At 40.0% G+C, this 18,223-nt stretch overlaps 5 protein-coding genes and 3 non-coding genes across 8 annotated transcripts in view; 3 read left to right on the top strand and 5 right to left on the bottom strand.

Moving 5' to 3' along the window:
• Vmat (Vesicular monoamine transporter) overlaps positions 1–6,976 on the top strand; it is a 13,172-nt gene extending 6,196 nt beyond the window's left edge. Inside the window, exons 3-12 of the mRNA XM_018034328.2 lie at positions 417–647; positions 707–869; positions 1,084–1,226; positions 1,291–1,473; positions 1,539–1,640; positions 2,437–2,611; positions 2,781–2,832; positions 2,932–3,115; positions 3,427–3,560; positions 3,634–6,976. Coding sequence (XP_017889817.1) covers positions 417–647; positions 707–869; positions 1,084–1,226; positions 1,291–1,473; positions 1,539–1,640; positions 2,437–2,611; positions 2,781–2,832; positions 2,932–3,115; positions 3,427–3,560; positions 3,634–3,702 — 1,436 coding nt within the window. The 3' untranslated portion in view covers positions 3,703–6,976. The remainder of the gene's footprint in view (positions 1–416; positions 648–706; positions 870–1,083; positions 1,227–1,290; positions 1,474–1,538; positions 1,641–2,436; positions 2,612–2,780; positions 2,833–2,931; positions 3,116–3,426; positions 3,561–3,633) is intronic.
• TRNAA-CGC (transfer RNA alanine (anticodon CGC)) lies at positions 218–289 on the bottom strand. The gene has a single exon. It is a non-coding gene; the product is annotated as a tRNA-Ala (tRNA).
• Positions 2,664–2,736, top strand: TRNAK-UUU (transfer RNA lysine (anticodon UUU)). The gene has a single exon. It is a non-coding gene; the product is annotated as a tRNA-Lys (tRNA).
• On the bottom strand, positions 3,203–3,273 carry TRNAG-GCC (transfer RNA glycine (anticodon GCC)). The gene has a single exon. It is a non-coding gene; the product is annotated as a tRNA-Gly (tRNA).
• Positions 6,977–7,045: 69 nt separating the features above from the next.
• On the bottom strand, positions 7,046–9,885 carry Sou (required for meiotic nuclear division 5 protein souji). Its single transcript, XM_018034329.2, has 7 exons — positions 9,461–9,885; positions 8,748–9,031; positions 8,529–8,666; positions 8,164–8,462; positions 7,989–8,091; positions 7,773–7,927; positions 7,046–7,691 (listed from the first exon to the last, which is right to left on the bottom strand). The coding sequence occupies exons 1-7, from the start codon at positions 9,594–9,596 to the stop codon at positions 7,628–7,630; spliced, it is 1,179 nt and encodes a 392-aa protein (XP_017889818.1). The 5' UTR covers positions 9,597–9,885; the 3' UTR covers positions 7,046–7,627.
• A 203-nt stretch (positions 9,886–10,088) lies between these two features.
• Positions 10,089–10,998, bottom strand: LOC108630570 (V-type proton ATPase subunit e 2). Its single transcript, XM_018033919.2, has 4 exons — positions 10,795–10,998; positions 10,580–10,627; positions 10,406–10,493; positions 10,089–10,317 (listed from the first exon to the last, which is right to left on the bottom strand). Exons 1-4 carry the CDS (start codon positions 10,890–10,892, stop codon positions 10,297–10,299), a joined length of 255 nt encoding a protein of 84 aa, XP_017889408.1. The 5' UTR covers positions 10,893–10,998; the 3' UTR covers positions 10,089–10,296.
• A 97-nt stretch (positions 10,999–11,095) lies between these two features.
• On the top strand, positions 11,096–12,408 carry LOC108630769 (pyridoxal phosphate homeostasis protein). The gene is made up of 4 exons (XM_018034259.2): positions 11,096–11,259; positions 11,338–11,704; positions 11,777–12,018; positions 12,099–12,408. Exons 1-4 carry the CDS (start codon positions 11,182–11,184, stop codon positions 12,168–12,170), a joined length of 759 nt encoding a protein of 252 aa, XP_017889748.1. The 5' UTR covers positions 11,096–11,181; the 3' UTR covers positions 12,171–12,408.
• Positions 12,324–17,420, bottom strand: Rsod (superoxide dismutase family protein Rsod). Its single transcript, XM_018034256.2, has 19 exons — positions 17,027–17,420; positions 16,738–16,960; positions 16,514–16,679; positions 16,232–16,454; positions 15,894–16,173; positions 15,562–15,827; positions 15,314–15,497; positions 14,832–15,071; positions 14,665–14,755; positions 14,346–14,596; positions 14,105–14,285; positions 13,768–14,039; positions 13,601–13,712; positions 13,456–13,542; positions 13,262–13,396; positions 12,928–13,202; positions 12,739–12,863; positions 12,521–12,676; positions 12,324–12,446 (listed from the first exon to the last, which is right to left on the bottom strand). Exons 1-19 carry the CDS (start codon positions 17,052–17,054, stop codon positions 12,340–12,342), a joined length of 3,402 nt encoding a protein of 1,133 aa, XP_017889745.1. The 5' UTR covers positions 17,055–17,420; the 3' UTR covers positions 12,324–12,339.
• Positions 17,421–18,223: the final 803 nt, after the last annotated feature.

Genomic DNA, 18,223 nt, shown 5'->3' with positions numbered 1-18,223 from the left:
TATTATTAGCATTGTTCTTTCGACGTCTGATTTCTTTTTAATTATAGGAAATGCATTTTTCTACGGTACATAATCTTTTGGGATTGACTGTATAGCCAATACATTCTTAAGGGTAGCGACCAATTTCTCACGGTCTCTCGTCGGGTGCCTCGCGCAACAACGTCGAGAGAGAGAAGCGTAAAAAAAAAAGAGGAAAAAGGATGAACCTTCCTCAGCTTGGAGGTGCTGGGATTTGAACCCAGGACTTTCAGCATGCGAAGCAGACACTCTACCACTGAGTTACACCCCCGAGGTGATAACGTAGATTTCATGGATTGTCTTGTGTTCGAACAGTTTCGAACGGTCTGCTCATCTATTAATTATCAATTATCGATTCGCGAACTTCGCGGACCTCCTTATCTTCCCCGATGTTCCAGTGCCGATTATCCCGGAGTTCTTGTACGACATAAGACACCCGAACGCAACGTTGAGCGAGCGCGTCGAAGGGGACGTCGGTTCCCGTCGTACAACACTCGCCGGCGTTCAGCTCACGACCGCCACGAATATCGTAACTACTACTCCGAAATGTCCATGCATCCCCGTCAAGTCAAACGAATCGCAGTTGGAATTTCTTTACCCGAGCACTCTTCCTAGTATGGAATCGATCGGTAAGGAACTCTTCTTTTGTTCGACCGACCGTTCGACTACAGATTCGCTTTTTACGCAGAGAGCACGAGCGTCGGTGATCCGAGTTCCGATCCGGAAGAAGAGGACAGAAAACAAAGGCATCGCGAGTTGGTGCAAGAAACGGTCGCCGTGGGTGTCATGTTCGCCTCAAAGGCGTTCGTTCAATTGCTAGCCAATCCTATCGTCGGTCCACTTACTCACAAGTAAGTTCACGCGATTTTTCATCTACTTGCGTGATCGATACAATGATTCGTATACTAATTAAATAGAGTAGTGAAGTCGCGATTGGTTCGGTAGTTCTAGCGTTAAAATCGAAAGTTCAAGCTTGGTAGGCAAACGATTGAGGACACTAAATTGTACACGTGCAAATGGTTGAGCTTGCTTTCAGTACTTGAGCACATTGTTGCTTGTTCGCAGAATCGGTTACAGTATACCCATGTTTACCGGCTTTATCATCATGTTCCTTTCCACGCTGATATTCGCGTTCGGACGAACGTATGGAATTTTGTTTCTGGCGAGAGCGCTCCAAGGAATCGGTTCCTCGTGCTCGAGCGTTTCGGGTAAGCTCGCTCGATTTGTTTAATGTCCATGCTTGGATCAGAATGCATCAATCGACGTCCATAGGTATGGGCATGTTGGCCGAGAGGTACCAGGACGATAAGGAACGAGGAAACGCGATGGGCATCGCTCTCGGAGGTTTGGCCCTCGGCGTTTTGATTGGACCTCCGTTCGGCGGTTTTATGTACGAGTTCGTTGGGAAATCCGCACCGTTTTTAATACTCTCTGCTTTAGCTCTTGGCGATGGAAGTAAGTATACCCGATCCCTGCCCCAGAGTCAGTCGCGACGAAATAAATCGATCTTTCGCTTTCAGTTTTACAGCTTCTGGTACTTCAGCCGTCCGTCGTTTACACGGAGGCTGAACCACCGTCTTTGAAAGCTCTGATCACCGATCCTTATATCATTCTGGTTGCCGGTAAGCGATCTTTGCTTTGCAACTATTCCATCATCAAGGAATTTTTATTAAGAACAAACATTATTATTTAATTATCGTATTATTTTTTTTTTTGAAAGAAAAAGGTTGAATCCGCGACCTCGAGCTGGATAGAACCGTATAGAAAACGGGTCATGGGTTTCCCCAGTTTGACTCTTTGTTCTTGCAGATCCTTCCCGGTACGATCGTTATGCCTATGGGTCCTTCACGGTTTATGATTCTTTGTCCGTACGGACAGGCCTTTTTCGACCCATGAGTCTTTGTGCTTAGGAGTTTTTTCCAGCCCAGGTTACCCGGTTCTGCCGGTTACCATCGTAGTGATGGCGAAAATCCCACCTATTCATTATTAACCAATGAGATTCGTAAAAAATAGTAGTCTGCCCTTTATACTACAAAGAAATTTTCGCCGCTAGCTACGAGCGTCACCCTGCAATCGTTTTTTTGAGCGCGCCACTTCGTACGGCTAGACAGTCTAACCAAGATTGTACTTAGAATCAAGCATCGTGCTTTGTATTGAGACAACTCTCGAGCATGCATAACTTACAGTAATTCATTTGTTTAAGTATAATCAGTGTTTTTTTGTGTTAATAATTCATAGTTACTATTAATAAAATCCGAGTCGTTGGTGATTAAGTTCCCTGATGATAATACTAAAGGACAACGTCACCATCCGTGTGTAAGTCCAGACTTACAACCCTGATAGGTCGAAGTTTTAGTTTTACCGCGCGGTATCGAAGTATTGCACAGCAACGTTTCGATCAACCATGTGTTCTTTCAGGCGCTATAACGTTTGCTAACATGGGGATCGCTATGCTCGAGCCCAGCCTTCCGATTTGGATGATAGATACGATGGGTGCGAGTAGATGGAAGCTAGGCGCCACGTTTCTACCGGCAAGCATCAGCTACTTGATAGGTACAAACCTGTTCGGACCGCTCGGACATAAAATGGGCAGGTAAGTCTCGTATTCGAACCCTAGTTGGGCCAGCCGTCGCCCTGGTCCATAGGCCTGGATAGCTCAGTCGGTAGAGCATCAGACTTTTAATCTGAGGGTCCAGGGTTCGAGTCCCTGTTCGGGCGGCCTTACTTTTGCATTTTGACGAGCAGATATCTTTTTGTCACAGATGGTTAGCTGCCTTGATCGGCTTGATCGTAATAGGGATTTGCTTGATGTGCGTAAGTATTCGCAAACGTTTCCACGCGACGATTATCGCGTTAAGTACTTTATATTTATTTTTTATGCAATATACGATACGATGCAACATGCGTTCACAGATACCGTTAGCTAGAAGCATCAATCACTTGATCGTACCTAACGCTGGTTTAGGATTTGCCATAGGAATGGTAGATAGTTCGATGATGCCCGAATTAGGATACTTGGTCGACATACGTCACAGCGCAGTATACGGTAGCGTTTATGCTATCGGAGACGTCGCATTCTGCTTGGGTTTCGCAATTGGTACGTATGTAAAAAGGGAACGATGATCAAATAAATCGAATGAGTACGTAATAAAAGATCGAAGTAAAGCGCGAAAACAAAAATATTTGCATCGGCCGGGAATCGAACCCGGGCCGCCCGCGTGGCAGGCGAGCATTCTACCACTGAACCACCGATGCTTGTGACATGTCGATTTGACTTGCTCTCATTTCTGAATTTTACATATATTTACTCAATATGTTTATTTTATTTGTTATAATTAAAACTAACGTCTCAGAAATGAGAGTGGACGTTTAAATATTTAAAGTGAGGATGACTGACCATTGATTCAGGTCCTGCTTTGAGTGGTACGTTGGTGAACACCATCGGCTTTGAATGGATGTTATTCGGCATCGCTATTTTGAACTTCCTTTATGCTCCGTTGTTGTACTTCTTAAGGGCACCACCAACTAAGGAAGAGAAAAAGGTATATACTTTGACACTGGCAGACTTTGAACAACGAATGTCGTTAATGACTATGATTGCGTATCTTCTTTCAGTCGTTGATAATCGGCGAAAAATCGTCTGTGCGCTACGTAACGTACCAGAACGAGGAAGAAGAGCAATAAGATAACGAACGTTTCTAAACACGGGATCGTCGTCCTTCGGGGCAAGGAGTAACAACGAGTTAAATGTAATAAAGTAAGGCTCTGCGCGGGTGACGTTTTCAGGAATATATAGGAATAAGCGAATCGCTATTATGCACCTTCTTCGTTCAGTTCAAATTGTATATACTGTACGTGTACCGTTAGATCATAAGAATAAGTGTGTGCGTTCAAGAGAATGTATGCGTTAATCAAATATACAAAAAAAGCGTTACAAAAATAATAACACTTTCATATCGATTGATGGAGGCACCGCGATAAAGACACCGACTCGTTTTATCGAGATATCTTCGGATCATAACTTGAATGCGAATACGTACGATGTCCACGACCCTTCGTAAAATGTGAATACCGTGAATTTTTAATAGCCCGAGACTTCGTCGAGATTTCAATCGTTGATCGATCTTAATAATTTAAATTAGAGAGAACCGCCTACTTTGGATTCCCTGAATGGCTGCAGGGAAACCGTGCCTGAGAAAATTGCGGGTAGGCACGATGAAGAGTTCTCCGAGTCGTCGACAATTTAATCGAAGCTAAAGATGTAACGTATTTTGAACTTGAATGTAAGCGTGAAACGAGACAGGGGTTTTCAGGGTTTGGAAATTCACGGGTTTGCTTTTGACAGACAAGGGAAAGTTCGAACTCCGTTTTCTCGATGCTCGAAGTTCAATGCGTCGGTCAGCTATCAAATGAAATGTTTATTTGATAGCAGCTGCACCTATCTTTAAAATCCTTCGGATAATCGAGTCAGAAGAAACAATAAGCGGAGTACACGGGAAAGGGAGCCGGCGAAACGTTCGGTGAATTTGCAAATCATACGATAAACTTTATGTGAATTCGCAGTGGGAAACTCTAATGAAATTGCATGCGTTGAACTGTTGACATGTTAAAATACTTACCTCTCTCGTTTGTTCGGCACATAACTTGCCGTGTAGACGTATGCACACACACATACACATAGACAGTCGCATATGTACGAATACGAACATAACGTATTCGTAGCTGCGATGAGTTATTTGAAGATTTATAAAGCCACGATCTTATGGATCGTGTATAGAAAGCTCTATGATAACGACGACACTTGTCGTTCATTAAGTAATTGTTGTTCAATCGAGAAAACTACGTAAAGCCGGTACGACTACAAGCCGTGCGCGCTTTCGGATCCTAAGCTACTGCGAATACGCACGCGATACGGAAAATAGAGGAGCCGATAGATTAAGGACGATTGTCTGTTAATAATTATCGATGAAATTACCATTGGCAGCTTCGTAACTTATAAAATGTATCACAAACACTCGTTAACTTCGAATAGTCGCCTCGCGCCGCGTAGAAACTTAACGGAATCTATTGCGCAAGATATCCACGCAAAATGGCTGCCCTCGCAGATTCCGAGGCGGGCGCAGTTGAACAGCTGAACAAACTTTATTTCTGCAGTCGTCAAGCTTAATTTCGGCCTGTAGATGATCTTAGAAATTCAAAGATGAGGTATGTTCTTGAGAAAGGTAATCTATATTAAATAACTATGGCGAATATTTATATATATTAATGTTATCAAATGTTAAACTTGAGATCTATACTGTAACGTTGCTAACTATCGATCATATATATATTAATATGCGAATATTGCAAAATTCGTGTTACGAACGCACTATATATTATGTCCGTGTCAGGGAGAATATGATGTAGATATTTTAAGTAAGTATATATTTATTTGTGAATACGTGTATTCAGCAAATAGCTTCCCATTGCGAATTCCGGTGAATTCTCGAGGTCGCGTTACGCTATGTCATGCGAACACCGACCTACTCCCGATAATGAAACGCGAGTCAATTCGATTTGCAAATTCCTCGCGAACGTTTGTCGAAATCGGACATATTACGATTACAATGTATCTTTGAGTAAAGTTGGGCATCGAACAAGGCTTCTGACAAAGCGATTCTGCGGGCTTCATGTTCCTCTGAACCTGATTCTCCGTTCGCTTTTTATTCATGATGAACGATAAAATTTGTCCTACTCTGTCGAGAGGAGGAAAAGGTGAAAGGTATCGCGATCGCGTAAATTATTCTAGATCGATTCGGAGGACCGATGATTACATTCTATAACTATTATGTATATTCATAGTACTGCATTAAACAGCAACGTAATTGCATCTATGTAGGACGTACAGTTACAAGTTCTTAATCAATCTCGATGTAGCTACGTATATATCTTCATCGTTAAGGGTTTACATTGCTGTAAATAGATAGAAAGTAGACGTATATGTATAGGAGTAATTTTTCATCGTTGATCGACTAATTCTAATCTCTGTTTGCTTTTTCGTTTTTTTTTTTTTGACAATCGCGATCTCTGATAACTCGCAAACGAATCGGAAGATAATTAAGCGGGTAACAAGTAGACACTGCAGCTGCTATTGTGAACAGACAATAAGCGATATCGTGAAGCACTGAAATCACCACAAGACGGACAGAGATATTTGTATGTGCACAATTGTTCTCTTGTTATTTAACGAATATTTTCTTCGATAAATTGCATATCTTTGATCGATCGAATTCGCTGGCTCGTTCACTTACATTAGCAAAGATAGATGGTAGATTAGATAGTTTCATTTCTAAAACTATGTAGATTAGATGAAAAGAATGTAGTTCATAACTCCTATTCAATAACTATAATGGGTAATGCGCGCAAAGAGCGCGTGTCTCTGAAATCGATATAAAATATAACACATTTCTTTGGCTCAATTACTGTAACGTACATATATATACGTATATATGTACAAACACGCCGTATAACTTAATTCACCAGCTGGTATATGGGTCCGATTTGAATCCGCTTGTGTAGTCATTGGAGAAGAGCGAGATTCAAGAAGGAGAATGGTATTTCGTCGATCTTGCGTGTGAGTGTAATCGCGTAAAATTTAATCGATGCAAGTACAAGAGCGTACGATTTACCAAGGGAATATTATTGTATCAAAGAGAATTGTGGAACGCGCGCGCGGATCGATTCTGGAAATGGACAGGATACCGTTTATCTAGCGATCTTGATGCCTGGATTCGAAAGATACGATATGCGTTACTACTACGTATGTTCTAAACTTTATCTTGTGGGCTTATCTTGTTCGTTGCGGGAGCAACTTCGTTTCAGCGAGTCGACGTTAGTTGTCATTAAAACGCATGATGTATTTATGTGTACGTTGTTCGATAGCATGTATCTAAATAAACCATTGCGTGTTTAACATGAACGATCGTTCTACTTGGGTATGGGAGGACAGGTATTCCATCACTCGATTGAGAAAAGTCTAGCCTTTAAATTCTCTGGGTGAATATTATATTTTCTGTGGCGAATAAAAATCCGACATGATTGCGTTCATATATCATCTCATTAATATGCCATTACAAATAACTTTAATCGGTAGTTAACATTTAACAGCTGTATATACAAAAGATGTGTTACTTAATGCTATTACAATTACACTATCGCACTCGCGCATCCGTGGTTATATATATAAATAAATAAATATGCGTGTATTTATTTATTTATACGTTAATCATTATTCAAACAAGTACAATTGAATTAACGTGTCTCGATCCTTACGTCAATATAACTGATTTACGAAAGACACTGAAACATACTAGAGAAACAAATTTCGACCATAGTTACCGAAATCATTAGCATATACGTATTACTGGCTGTAGACAGCACTATTTGACGGTTCGACGACGCGAGGAAATCAGTCTGCCAAGAAAGATGAAAGGTAACGTTCATGATGAAATATGATGCCTCGTTCGATGATTCGACTCCGCGTTATAAATCTATCTCTTTCGTCGCTTTAAGCAGTACGTTCTCGAATTACTCCAAAAACAATTCTCTCATATCGTTGTATCACAGCAACCTAGAAATATATAAGTGTAGCATGCTCTGGATTCTGTTCGACCGGGCAATATGGACACTTCAATCTGAAAGACGAGAAGGCAGCTTCTTGTTATTTATCCTTTTCACCTTTTACCGTTTGTTCTCGAAGTTATTTAAAAACCTACTTATTCGCGTTAGTCAACTTGTTTAACGCATCTCTCGAAATAACGTGTCCACAAACCAGTTTCATTGGTGGATTATTTTCTGTGCTCTGTTGCCTCAAGATCGGACACGCAAAAACAGAATGATAACGTCCTTCTTTGCCGAGATCTATTTCGATCTGTAAGAAGGATCATTCGATTCGAATAACTCGATTCCTTCTAATGATTCTCGCTACTTACCGGTAATTCGTCTTTTCCATTCCAAACGGTGTTTACTTGCCTCTGTTGCATCACTTGCTTGATATTCAAAAGCGTTGGTAGCGCAGTACAGCCAGCGTTAATACTAAAACACAACGTGAAAAACTTTTAATCAATTCATAAATTAAAGGACCCTCCCAAGAAAGAACCAACGTACCAAACGGAAAGTGGACTGTCCACGCTTAAACCGAATAACGTGCACGCTTCCCGAGTAAATACATCGTGAATATCTAGCCACAGAGTAGGATCCAACAAGTGACTGTAAGGGGATGATTGTATTCCGTTTGGTAAATAAAGTAGAGTACCCATCAAAGCTTGCACCTCTTTCCCGTGACGTCCGACGTATTGTGTAAGATTTTGTCGAGCGTACGCTATAGCTTCGGACTGTTTGCTAGGGCCTTGCTGAATCAGTCTTATGAAGTGTAGCCTGTGCAGCTTAAACTCTAAGGAGGAATTCTGCGAACAATGTTCGATATCAACGTCTCAAGGGTAGTAACAGGAGGCAACGAAAGTTATGCATACTTGTGCCAGAAGTGCCTCTCTATGCGTTTTGGCCCATTCGAGCGCTGGTTCGAGGTTCCTCTGCTTCAGACAATCGAGTATGTAGTTCAATTCTGTAAACGGCTCCTTCGTCCCTTCGTCTGATTTAATTCCAGCTTCCTACAATAGCAGATCCGTTGTAATTTTTATTGCCCCTGTAACAATCGAACTAAACACAAAAATAGGACCGTATAAACTTACCGCTGCTAATTCTGCTGCAATGTCCAACATACCATGACGGTAGAAGTGTTGGCAAATAACTTGATTCAAAAGATGCGTCTTCTCTGGGCCAGAGAAAACGTCTTCCCTGCTCGTACTTGCGAAATCAGCAGTGAAATTTCTATCTATGGCTTTCCCTACTTTCGAAACCGAACCATGCAGTTCTCTGTGTTCTGTGGTCAAACGGTGTACAGTTTCACAAACTTTTTTCATAGCCTCCTTCAATATTTGCACTTGGCCCGGAGTTAGTTCATGATCGGCCGGTGCTATCAGAACAAAGAATTGTAATTAAGTGGGACAACGCGTAGTCTGGGTAAAGTGTTGGGCATTCGAGAGCATCAAAAATTAAATTGCTGAATTCGGAGGAGTTCTAGAAACATTTCGATTAAAGCGAAACGTTAAATGAACGACGAGAATACGATGCATCTAGAAAAATGTTACAATAATACGATGGGATACAAGAAACAAAGATTGAAGTGACTCCTTCAGGTTAAATCTCATCGAATTCGTATGGACGTTACGCGTACGGAAAGTACTCAGATTGTTTCATTGTCCATATATTCTTTCGTGTCTTTAGTCTACGTTCTCCGACGAATTCGTTATAATCTTCGAACCATTTTACTCTTTTTCTAATTTACGGATTGTCAACGAAACGTAACGTAACTGTAGATCCAGCGGGAGAGTTTCCAAGTTACCTTCTGCGAATTCCTTTTTTAAAGATTCAATGTGATTTATTAGATCTTGAAGCACCGTCTCCGCATGTTCGTTTACCACCCCGAATTTCAATAAAATTTTGTCAACTTCACGTTCCACAGCATTACAAGCCTCCATTATTGTTTTTCTCCGTTGATATCGCGTCACTACTTGTCACTTTTGCTTTATGTACGAGCGTCGTATACGTGTAGTCCAGTGTAGTAGACAGTTCCGAAGTTCCGACCTCTCTCGAGCTCGACGCACACATTTATGTAAGGTATACATACACTATAGATCTTTTTACGTATTCATCTACACTCACGTGCCCGCACACAGCCACGCCTCGTACAAACGGTACAAACCTGAACATGAACCCGTCAACTTATTCGTATGTCGTCTACGGTACACAATACAATCATTCGTTCAATATTCGTAGAAGCGAAGAAGGAATAAATACGAGAAATACAATATAAATTGAAAATAATGTATATAACGAACTTTCATCCGAAGATGAATTAATTTTATTATTAGTATCATTATTTCATCAATGCAGTTTCCACTATTACATAATGTACATATTTCTTTCTTACAACGATATTATATGTATTTATGCTAAATGAACATATACAATTATTATGAAACATATTTATAGGAATGCTATTGAATGTACACTTTGAAATAACGTCTGATGTACCCCTCCATAATTTCTAATCTAAATATTTCACCTGCAAGTATTCACAGTAATAACGTAATTTGACTGATTCGAAGAACTCTTTGGAGACAATTCCATAGATTTAAAATAAACATTTCAGCCCCCATACAATCGCTTTACTAGGGTTTAGTCGTATTGGAGATGACTCTGTAACAAATAATTTCATTCAAATGATTAAGTTCAAAGTCAAACAATTTTTCACTCTTAGTTATCCGTAATGAAAAGTAGTATTCACCCATTCGCGTGCCATCATGAGGATCGTGTTTTTTGAGAGTTTCGGTCCGATCAAGGGATTCATCTGTGCTAAATAGCAACATAGCCAGCTGTGGAAATAAGTGATCATGTAGAGTAGATCCTCTACTTGAACAAAACATTTAATTAAGAAATCATTTGACGTTCATTGACTTACAATAACCAGCATGTAAACGCTGTGAGCATAAGCATAACCTGGAGAATCCTAGAATGTCATAAATAAAATTAGGAATGTCATCGTTCGATCTGAAGCGACAGTATTTTAACACAATTGATAAAGTCAATTGGATCTATTGTCTGGTAGCGAAAGAAATGATCGGGGGTATTGAAAATCTTTAGACTCTTAGGTAAATCGCGATTAAAAACACGTACCCACGATTGGTGCCTCTCGGAACGAAAATAGGTAAAACTACACCCACTATTATCCAAACTAACGTAAAAAATAACACTGGCAATAACGACGCTCCCATTTTTCCGAATAAACAATTTCTCTGTGATTTGTGTTGGATGGGCTGAGCCCACTTGTCAGCAATCAATTTGCTAGTGTAAACGCGAATCACGTGAATACTTCGACAGGTCGCAAACTCGCGTCAGTGTTGGGCAATCCGTGCGATTTTTGGAGCGTGCGCACTACAACTTACTAGTAGCAGCCTAGTGATCACGAGGTACCCAACACTGGTGATAATAGTATCGTGGCAGTATCGTGGATCGTGATAAATTGATAACAGACGTCATTGTTGTCAAAGGTGCTATAAACTGATGAAAATGGCAAAGATATCAGTGAATTTAGAAACAGTACGAGATAAAATTATTGCTGCTTCCCTTAGGAGACCGGCAGTATGTTCGTACATTTACGAAAAGAATGTCAGGCGAGTAATTAAAGTAATAAATCAGATTCGAATGTTTTATTCGTAGGAGTACAAGTATTTCGAGCCGCGTTTGGTAGCCGTAAGTAAAATAAAGCCAGTTGATTTAATCGTGGACGCGTACAAAGCTGGTCAAAAACATTTCGGTGAGAATTATGTTAATGAATTAGTAGAAAAGTCTACTCATCCAAGTATCTTGGAAACATGTGCCGATATACGTTGGCATTTTATCGGTCACTTGCAACGTAACAAAGTAAACAAAGTATTGAGCGTTCCAAATTTATTCATGATCGAAACGGTAGACAGTGAAAAACTAGCGTCGGCATTAAATAATTCTTGGCCGAAATTTCGAAAGCAAAGTGATCTAAATTTGAAATTAAATGTAATGGTCCAAGTCAATACTAGTAAGGAAGAAGGTACTATTTATTGTCTACTGTTGAGCGAACACTTATATTGAAGATAAGCTTGAATGTCTGTCAATTTCTCAGAAAAGAGTGGTTGCGAAATTCCCGATGTTTGTACCCTCGTAAAACATATTCTTGACAATTGTGAGAACTTGAAATTTGTTGGACTTATGACCATAGGCATGTACGGGTACGATGTCAGTAATGGACCGAACCCTGATTTCTTGTCTTTGAAAGAATGCAAAGAACTAGTCTCGAAGGAATTAGCTATAGATTCGAAGGACATAGAGTTATCAATGGGAATGTCCAGTGATTATGAACACGCGGTAATTTCAATAGAAACTTACTGCCTTCTCACAGTTGAGGAAACGTTCGATGATATCTAAATATCAAATAAATCTTGCAGATAGAGTTGGGGAGCAATAGCGTTAGAGTTGGTACTGCAATATTTGGAGAAAGACCAAACAAGGGTACTTAATAAGTCAGTTCCTGGAATGCATATATCGTACATATATAAATAGAATAGATGTGTATATGTACACGTAAAATGATATTTGTCTATAAAAGTACTAAATAACATGTATGGATATTTATGTATAATAACGTTATGTACAAATGAATTATGTTTTTACGATTACGACTAAGATTTAAACGCTTTTGAGGATGTATGTTACATTAATTAAGATGGAGAAGATAATAAAAGAGAACTTTGGATATAGCGTTGAAGCATTACTTCGAAATGAATTCTTGAAGTCTGAAAATATTTAAATACTCATTATTCATCGAATAAAAATATCATAATATTTCGTGTAAAATGTAGTCTGTTACTTTTCTCGTGTGGATCGTGATTTCCGCATTGACGATAGCCCACGGTTGCCTTCCGTTTTGTGGGAACATATCCTGGAATATATAAACTAGGTGCTTCTAATTTTCCGGTTGACAGAAGCTTGTTGAAATCTTGTTCTAGCTTACTGGTAATTGGACCTGTCGAATACGTTATAGAATTATAAGTATAACTTTCAACAATTGCATACTTCGTTAATCACCTTTAAAATGTAGTAAAAATTGAATACATGCTCCATTGTGCAGAGTTTTAGTCTTCCTATTATCTATAGATAACATCCAGTCTGGAATGCCCATAATTTTCCTTATGTCTTCCAAAAATTGCGCCCTAAACAAAGAACTCATCGAATATCCGCTCGAGAACATGTGATGGACATTATATGCGTACTCACACTACGAAACGTGGTGGTTTTCTTATATTAGTATATTTGACGATGTCATTCTCTGGTTCGATATTAGCGCATGCATATCTGTTGCTGCCGAAATCTGCATCAAATACAACGATAGATCTTCCAATCGCGGATATTGGTCCTCCTAAAGGAAAATTCGAGTCCGAAAACACTTGTCTCTTTAATCCTATGTCAATGGGACCTAATCGTCCTGATAAATCTCCCACGTAACATCTAAGCGGTAAATCGGGACCACATTCTTGTCTGTACAATTGATCCTGCGAACAAAATTAATTTCTTTATAAAAGAAATTATACGAGGTCTTAATAGATCTTACGTTTAAAGGGTCGGCCAATTGAGTGAAGTAAGGATTCCACATGTATCCACCAGCTACACATCTGGTATCCTTTACTTTAACAGATGCATCCACTCCCACAGGATTTACGTATATCGCCCAGTTATGATTTCTCGTCTACAAAGTTTCGTTATCAAAATCTTTTCAAATACGTTTCACATCTTTTAAATACTCACGACATTGCGGTCGTGTTTTCCTGGATGCCGCAATTTCACTTCGATCACTGTTTCGCTGTGACTACCGTCTTGATGAACAAGCTGCGACTGCAATTTTTAACTCGAGTCACATTTTGTATTTAAAATTTTTATAAACCTGCAGTACCATTCTTATGTAGCCATAGGCGAAACCTTGTGGGTGGTGAAAAGAAGCAATTGCTCTTAGTTCCGTGGCTTCGGACGGTGAATATCCTCTTTCTATCGTCGAACAAGCCCACCTTAAAAAGTATGATCATATGTAAATATTCAACTATTCGGATTGGTACATTCTACCTGAAATTCTTCTCTCTCTTGTGAATCACGATACTTCGTCCTAATATATTTCTTGGTCCAAACAGAGGAAGCAAAGTATCGTTAAAGGTTGTCATGTATCTCTTCCTGTTCTCTAAAGTGCCAAATTTTCCACTGAGGTCTCCCACTTTATATTGATCAGTTGTACCCTCGCCAGGAGTCGGTACAACATTTGTACTGACATTGAACGGATCCCACGTTTCATACAATGATGTACTTTCACAAGGGAATTCCAAATCCGACTCTACCGAAGTCTATAATCCGTAAAATAGAATAAATATCAGAATACGAAGAAGAACTGTGATCACGTTTCCATTACCATGTGTATGTGATATCTGTTCATTTTTCCATCGAGACCATCTAAATTCAGTTCAACATTCGTAACATCGTATTCACTTTGCTGTAGGAATTCCAACTTGCCTCTTATTGTTAGAGGAATAGTTTGCCCGTTTCCAAACCAATCCTTCGCTACGGCTTTACGACGGTACGTTTGATGAATCCTAATAAAAAAATGATAATTGTATCGATAGCAAAGAGAAACGAAGTTCTCTTTCATTTACATTGAACACGCCAGTCTCTCCCCTCTAGCGCGCGGCCCGTTATCGTCGTATATCACTAAACTCTTTCCCAGTATATTGTTAGGACCAGATAAAGTTAACATTGTATCCGTGAATAATTTTCGAGTTATCTGAGTTGCGTACAATTTCTTCCCAGCGATATCGATCGTACCGTGTCTCGTTAGATCACCCAAGCGACACAACGCTATTTCTAACGTGGAACAATACTCGCTAGGATTTGATTTCCACTCTACCTGGTAAGTTCATCATATTAGATCTTTAAAATATAAGCGTAGACGTAAAACACGTGTATGTACTTTACTTTGTACGGGTTGTAAGGATCGCCGGTACTCAAACATCTGCCAGTCCAGTTGTAAAAATCTTTACCCGGTGCATTGTCGTGAATCATCCACCTAGATTTTCGTGATCAGTTAAAGTAGAGTATAATCTTCGGTATTATCCTTTGTAAGATATTTGCAAATATCGTACCTGTGAGATGCGGAATTATTTAAAGCATTACCATCCGCGTGAATTAAATGCTCGATTATGATCGTGCTATCCATTTCGGGGGCATTTTTTGGCTGACGGAAAATTATTTTCCCGACGATAGGATATCTGTATACTACCTGCGCAGTTATCATAGGCATTTGTCCAGTGTTATCTGGCAAATATAAATTTAAAGTGCCGCACAGCCATGCCACGACGCTCTTATCATCGGTTTCGTTATACCTGACAGAGAGAAGACGTTGTATAAAGTTAGTTTATACTAATAATATATTTATTTATTCTAGTCTTATCGGCTTGAGAATAGGACTTGGTTTACATTTTTCTATTCTTATACTTATTCATTCCTTCCTCCATTCATGCTCTCATACATTTACAACACTCTCTTCTCCATAGTCCCTACTATCCTCTGTAAACTTTAGGTAATTCTAATGAACCATAATTTATTATATAGAAACAAGAATTACTTGTGGAGAACGAGACCTCGGTGAACGACGCTGTATACCCCCGATAGTGGCAGATACGTGTCCCAATAAATTCCACTGAGCTTTGCACTTCCTGGTAAAATATCTTGATGATTCGATCCTTCCTTACGACCTTGCAGTTTCCCAGATAGATCACCGACAGCGTATTGATCTTGAGTTCCCAATCCTGATTTATATCAATAAAATTACTCTCCGTATATTAAAGATTCGATTGAAACAAATTGATTTACCCGGCGGTGGTGCAGTCGTGATGTTAACATTATTTGGATTATATATCCCTTTAACTGTTTCACAAACTGCAGCATCGTTGTTCGAAATTTGGATCGGATCTGGAGGTAGTTCATGAATACTATAAGATTGTATCTTGGTAGCGTATCGTAATCTTGTTTCTAAATCATTGATTGGCGTTAACGACACGTTCACCCACGTTGGATCGAACGGAGTCGCTTGTGTCAACGACACTTCTCCTTTAATCCCATGGGAATTAACGAAGGTTCTAAAAAATTGAAAATCAATTCGAGGTGCAAATGGAAGTACCTAAAGAGACAGGTATCTTCCTTACTTAACTAGAGTAGGTTTCCTATGAGTTATCTTGCTGCACTGTAGGAATGAATCTTCGTGCCTCGGATGGAATATAACTAAATATAACTGGCGTTGTGGACCCAATAAATCAGCCGGTAGTAAAGACAGTTTCGAATCTTTATACAAAGTTTTGTATCTCTTATGATGATCCGCGGCTACTTTTACTTTCCCCAAACGCGCGTCGATATCACCAATACCGTTCCCGTCACCCGCGTTATCGGGGTCAAACACAGTTTGCAAGATGTTGCAGCTCGACTTGTCTAAACGATAACTATGCAGTAATCAACATACAACATCGGGGTTTAAAGAAGATCATACCTTTGCTAATATCGAAGATGTCGGTCACGTAAATTTTCCAATAATGTTCCGTGTAATTTACACCTTGGACCTTTTTATTGTTAACGTGATGGAGATCCACGTACATTATCGTATCGCTGGTGCTATCGCCCGCGTGACCACCTAGCCAGCGGAACCAGACGGTTCCTGCTATAGTTTCGTGAAATCGAGCCTCGGCAAACTTTTCTACATTTCTCTCGAGTACCTACGAACGTACAGTCCATATTGTTTCAACATGGTTTTGCATCGCGATGTAAAGATTACCGTAATGGAAGCGCAAATGGTCCTGGATGAATACGTGTCCTGAAGCAATAGACCTTTGCCCCACAGACCCGTCTCCCCGGTTAAGCTTACACCCGTAACTTCTACGGATCCCGTTTCATTTCCAGGCATTTCAAGCGGTCCGACGAGCTCCGTCAGATCGATGATACTATAACGTTTGATCGAATATTGTACTGTTTCTTATAATATTAAATTCAAGTAAATACCTCTCGCCAACGTATTGCCTGTTGCATCTGTCGCTTATAAGCGTGTAATCGACGGGAAACTGGGTGACCGACCAAATCCATTGCTGGTCCGGGTATTGGAGAGTGGTTTGTAATGAAAATCGAATTCTCACAGAAGTCTCTGTAGCTTTTTCGAATCTGATTTCTCCGTGAAGTCCGCCAGAGGAAATGTATGCAGCGAGACGCAGAGAATACCCGATAGTAACTATAAAATATTATACGATAATTAATCGGGAGTATCGCGAGAACATTAACAAATATTCATGCTTACTGCAGTTCAGTAGAAATACTCGCCACATCTCGTCGTACCGTGAGACGCGTTTAATAAATTTTTCTAGACTGATTCATGCTCGGACATTCCTTTCGATATTAATAATCGGCGACCTAAACTAAGTTACGTCGAGCCTTTACCTTAGAACGAGAACCAGTCAAGGCAACGCTACTTCTACTTTCTTATTTCTCTGAAACGATGTGGTGGGAGTTCCCTCACGAAAAAGGTAACTTTCCCATTGAGAAGACAATGATACGAAGTCGTACGCGTGTTCGTGTCATAAAATGATTAAAAACACGTCCTTCTAGAGCGATAATACAATCAATGCGTTCTGAACTTTTATTCGATTTATCCCAGCGCTGATTCTAATATTAAATCGAGCTGTGCGCATAATTAAACGATTAATTATATCGCGGTGGATTATTATTGGAACCACTCATTCAGCTATAAAATTCTTATAAATGCATTTATTTCTTTGTACTATTCTGAAACAAATTCTTGATATGGACATATCGGATAGATATAATTCGGTGATGCACTCAAAATACGCTAATGTTTTCTGTTCTCAAATATCGGACAGTTATTTATAGTGCCCACGTGTTTTACTCGTTCCGCTGCACAAACCGGAAATTCGTGTTACCATATACTGTTATACATATTATTATTGCATACTTTAATAACCGAAATCGCATTCCTCAAAGAAGAGTTGCTCTTGTCACGAATTCTTGTTTCACAGTTCTATCGGTACTATAATGGAATTGGAACAATGTGTCATCCTCATACCAATGACCGCAAATGGCGAGGGAAGAGGATTTCTTCACCACTTCCGGTACCAAGTTACGGGACCATCGCCTGAGCCTTAGAAAGCGATTCTTAAACATATTTTTATCGTGGAACTCGAATCTCGGATGAGAAGAAGAAGCTCGTGAAGCGTGATAGCTCGAATGATCTTGAAACAAGACACGGGGTCGCCCAAAGGGCTTTGAGAGGAGCATCCTCGATAGACGTTTTTCGCCATGTAAAGCGAATTTGAAGTACGGAAAAGGGCTGCGGGGTTCCTCGGTGGTTCGCACGATCATCGGCAAACTGTTTTAGTCGAAACGTCGAAAGGGTTGCTATTTTGAGGCGGCTCGCACTAAATATGGTCAGATAGGCGTTGGCGTTATACCCGGGCAAGGCACCCCTGCTCAAGCACCG

This window comes from Ceratina calcarata, unplaced genomic scaffold (genome assembly GCF_001652005.2).
Source record: "Ceratina calcarata isolate Rehan_Ccalc_2016 unplaced genomic scaffold, ASM165200v1 scaffold78.2, whole genome shotgun sequence".
Taxonomy (NCBI): domain Eukaryota; kingdom Metazoa; phylum Arthropoda; class Insecta; order Hymenoptera; family Apidae; genus Ceratina; species Ceratina calcarata.
This window is presented reverse-complemented; position numbering and strand designations above follow the sequence as displayed.

Bases quoted from the DNA above. Each gene is read 5' to 3' on its own strand.
- Rsod (XM_018034256.2), bottom strand. From the start codon at position 17,054: ATGTGGCGAGTATTTCTACTGAACTGCA. The intron at 16,174-16,231 runs GTATGATCTTCT...GTTATCGTTTAG, and splicing joins CATCTTCGATATTAGCAAAG to ACAAGTCGAGCTGCAACATC. The intron at 14,286-14,345 runs GTAAATGAAAGA...TTTTTTTATTAG, and splicing joins GAGAGACTGGCGTGTTCAAT to GATTCATCAAACGTACCGTC.
- LOC108630570 (XM_018033919.2), bottom strand. From the start codon at position 10,892: ATGGGAGCGTCGTTATTGCCAGTGTTATTTTTTACGTTAGTTTGGATA. The intron at 10,628-10,794 runs GTACGTGTTTTT...ATGACATTCTAG, and splicing joins CCGAGAGGCACCAATCGTGG to GATTCTCCAGGTTATGCTTA. The intron at 10,318-10,405 runs GTGAATACTACT...TATTTGTTACAG, and splicing joins TCATGATGGCACGCGAATGG to AGTCATCTCCAATACGACTA.
- Sou (XM_018034329.2), bottom strand. From the start codon at position 9,596: ATGGAGGCTTGTAATGCTGTGGAACGTGAAGTTGACAAAATTTTATTG. The intron at 8,463-8,528 runs GTATGCATAACT...CATTGTTCGCAG, and splicing joins GAGAGGCACTTCTGGCACAA to AATTCCTCCTTAGAGTTTAA. The intron at 7,692-7,772 runs GTAGGTTTTTAA...CTCGTCTTTCAG, and splicing joins AAGTTGACTAACGCGAATAA to ATTGAAGTGTCCATATTGCC.
- LOC108630769 (XM_018034259.2), top strand. From the start codon at position 11,182: ATGAAAATGGCAAAGATATCAGTGAATTTAGAAACAGTACGAGATAAA. The intron at 11,260-11,337 runs GTATGTTCGTAC...TTTTATTCGTAG, and splicing joins CTTCCCTTAGGAGACCGGCA to GAGTACAAGTATTTCGAGCC. The intron at 11,705-11,776 runs GTACTATTTATT...TCAATTTCTCAG, and splicing joins CAATACTAGTAAGGAAGAAG to AAAAGAGTGGTTGCGAAATT.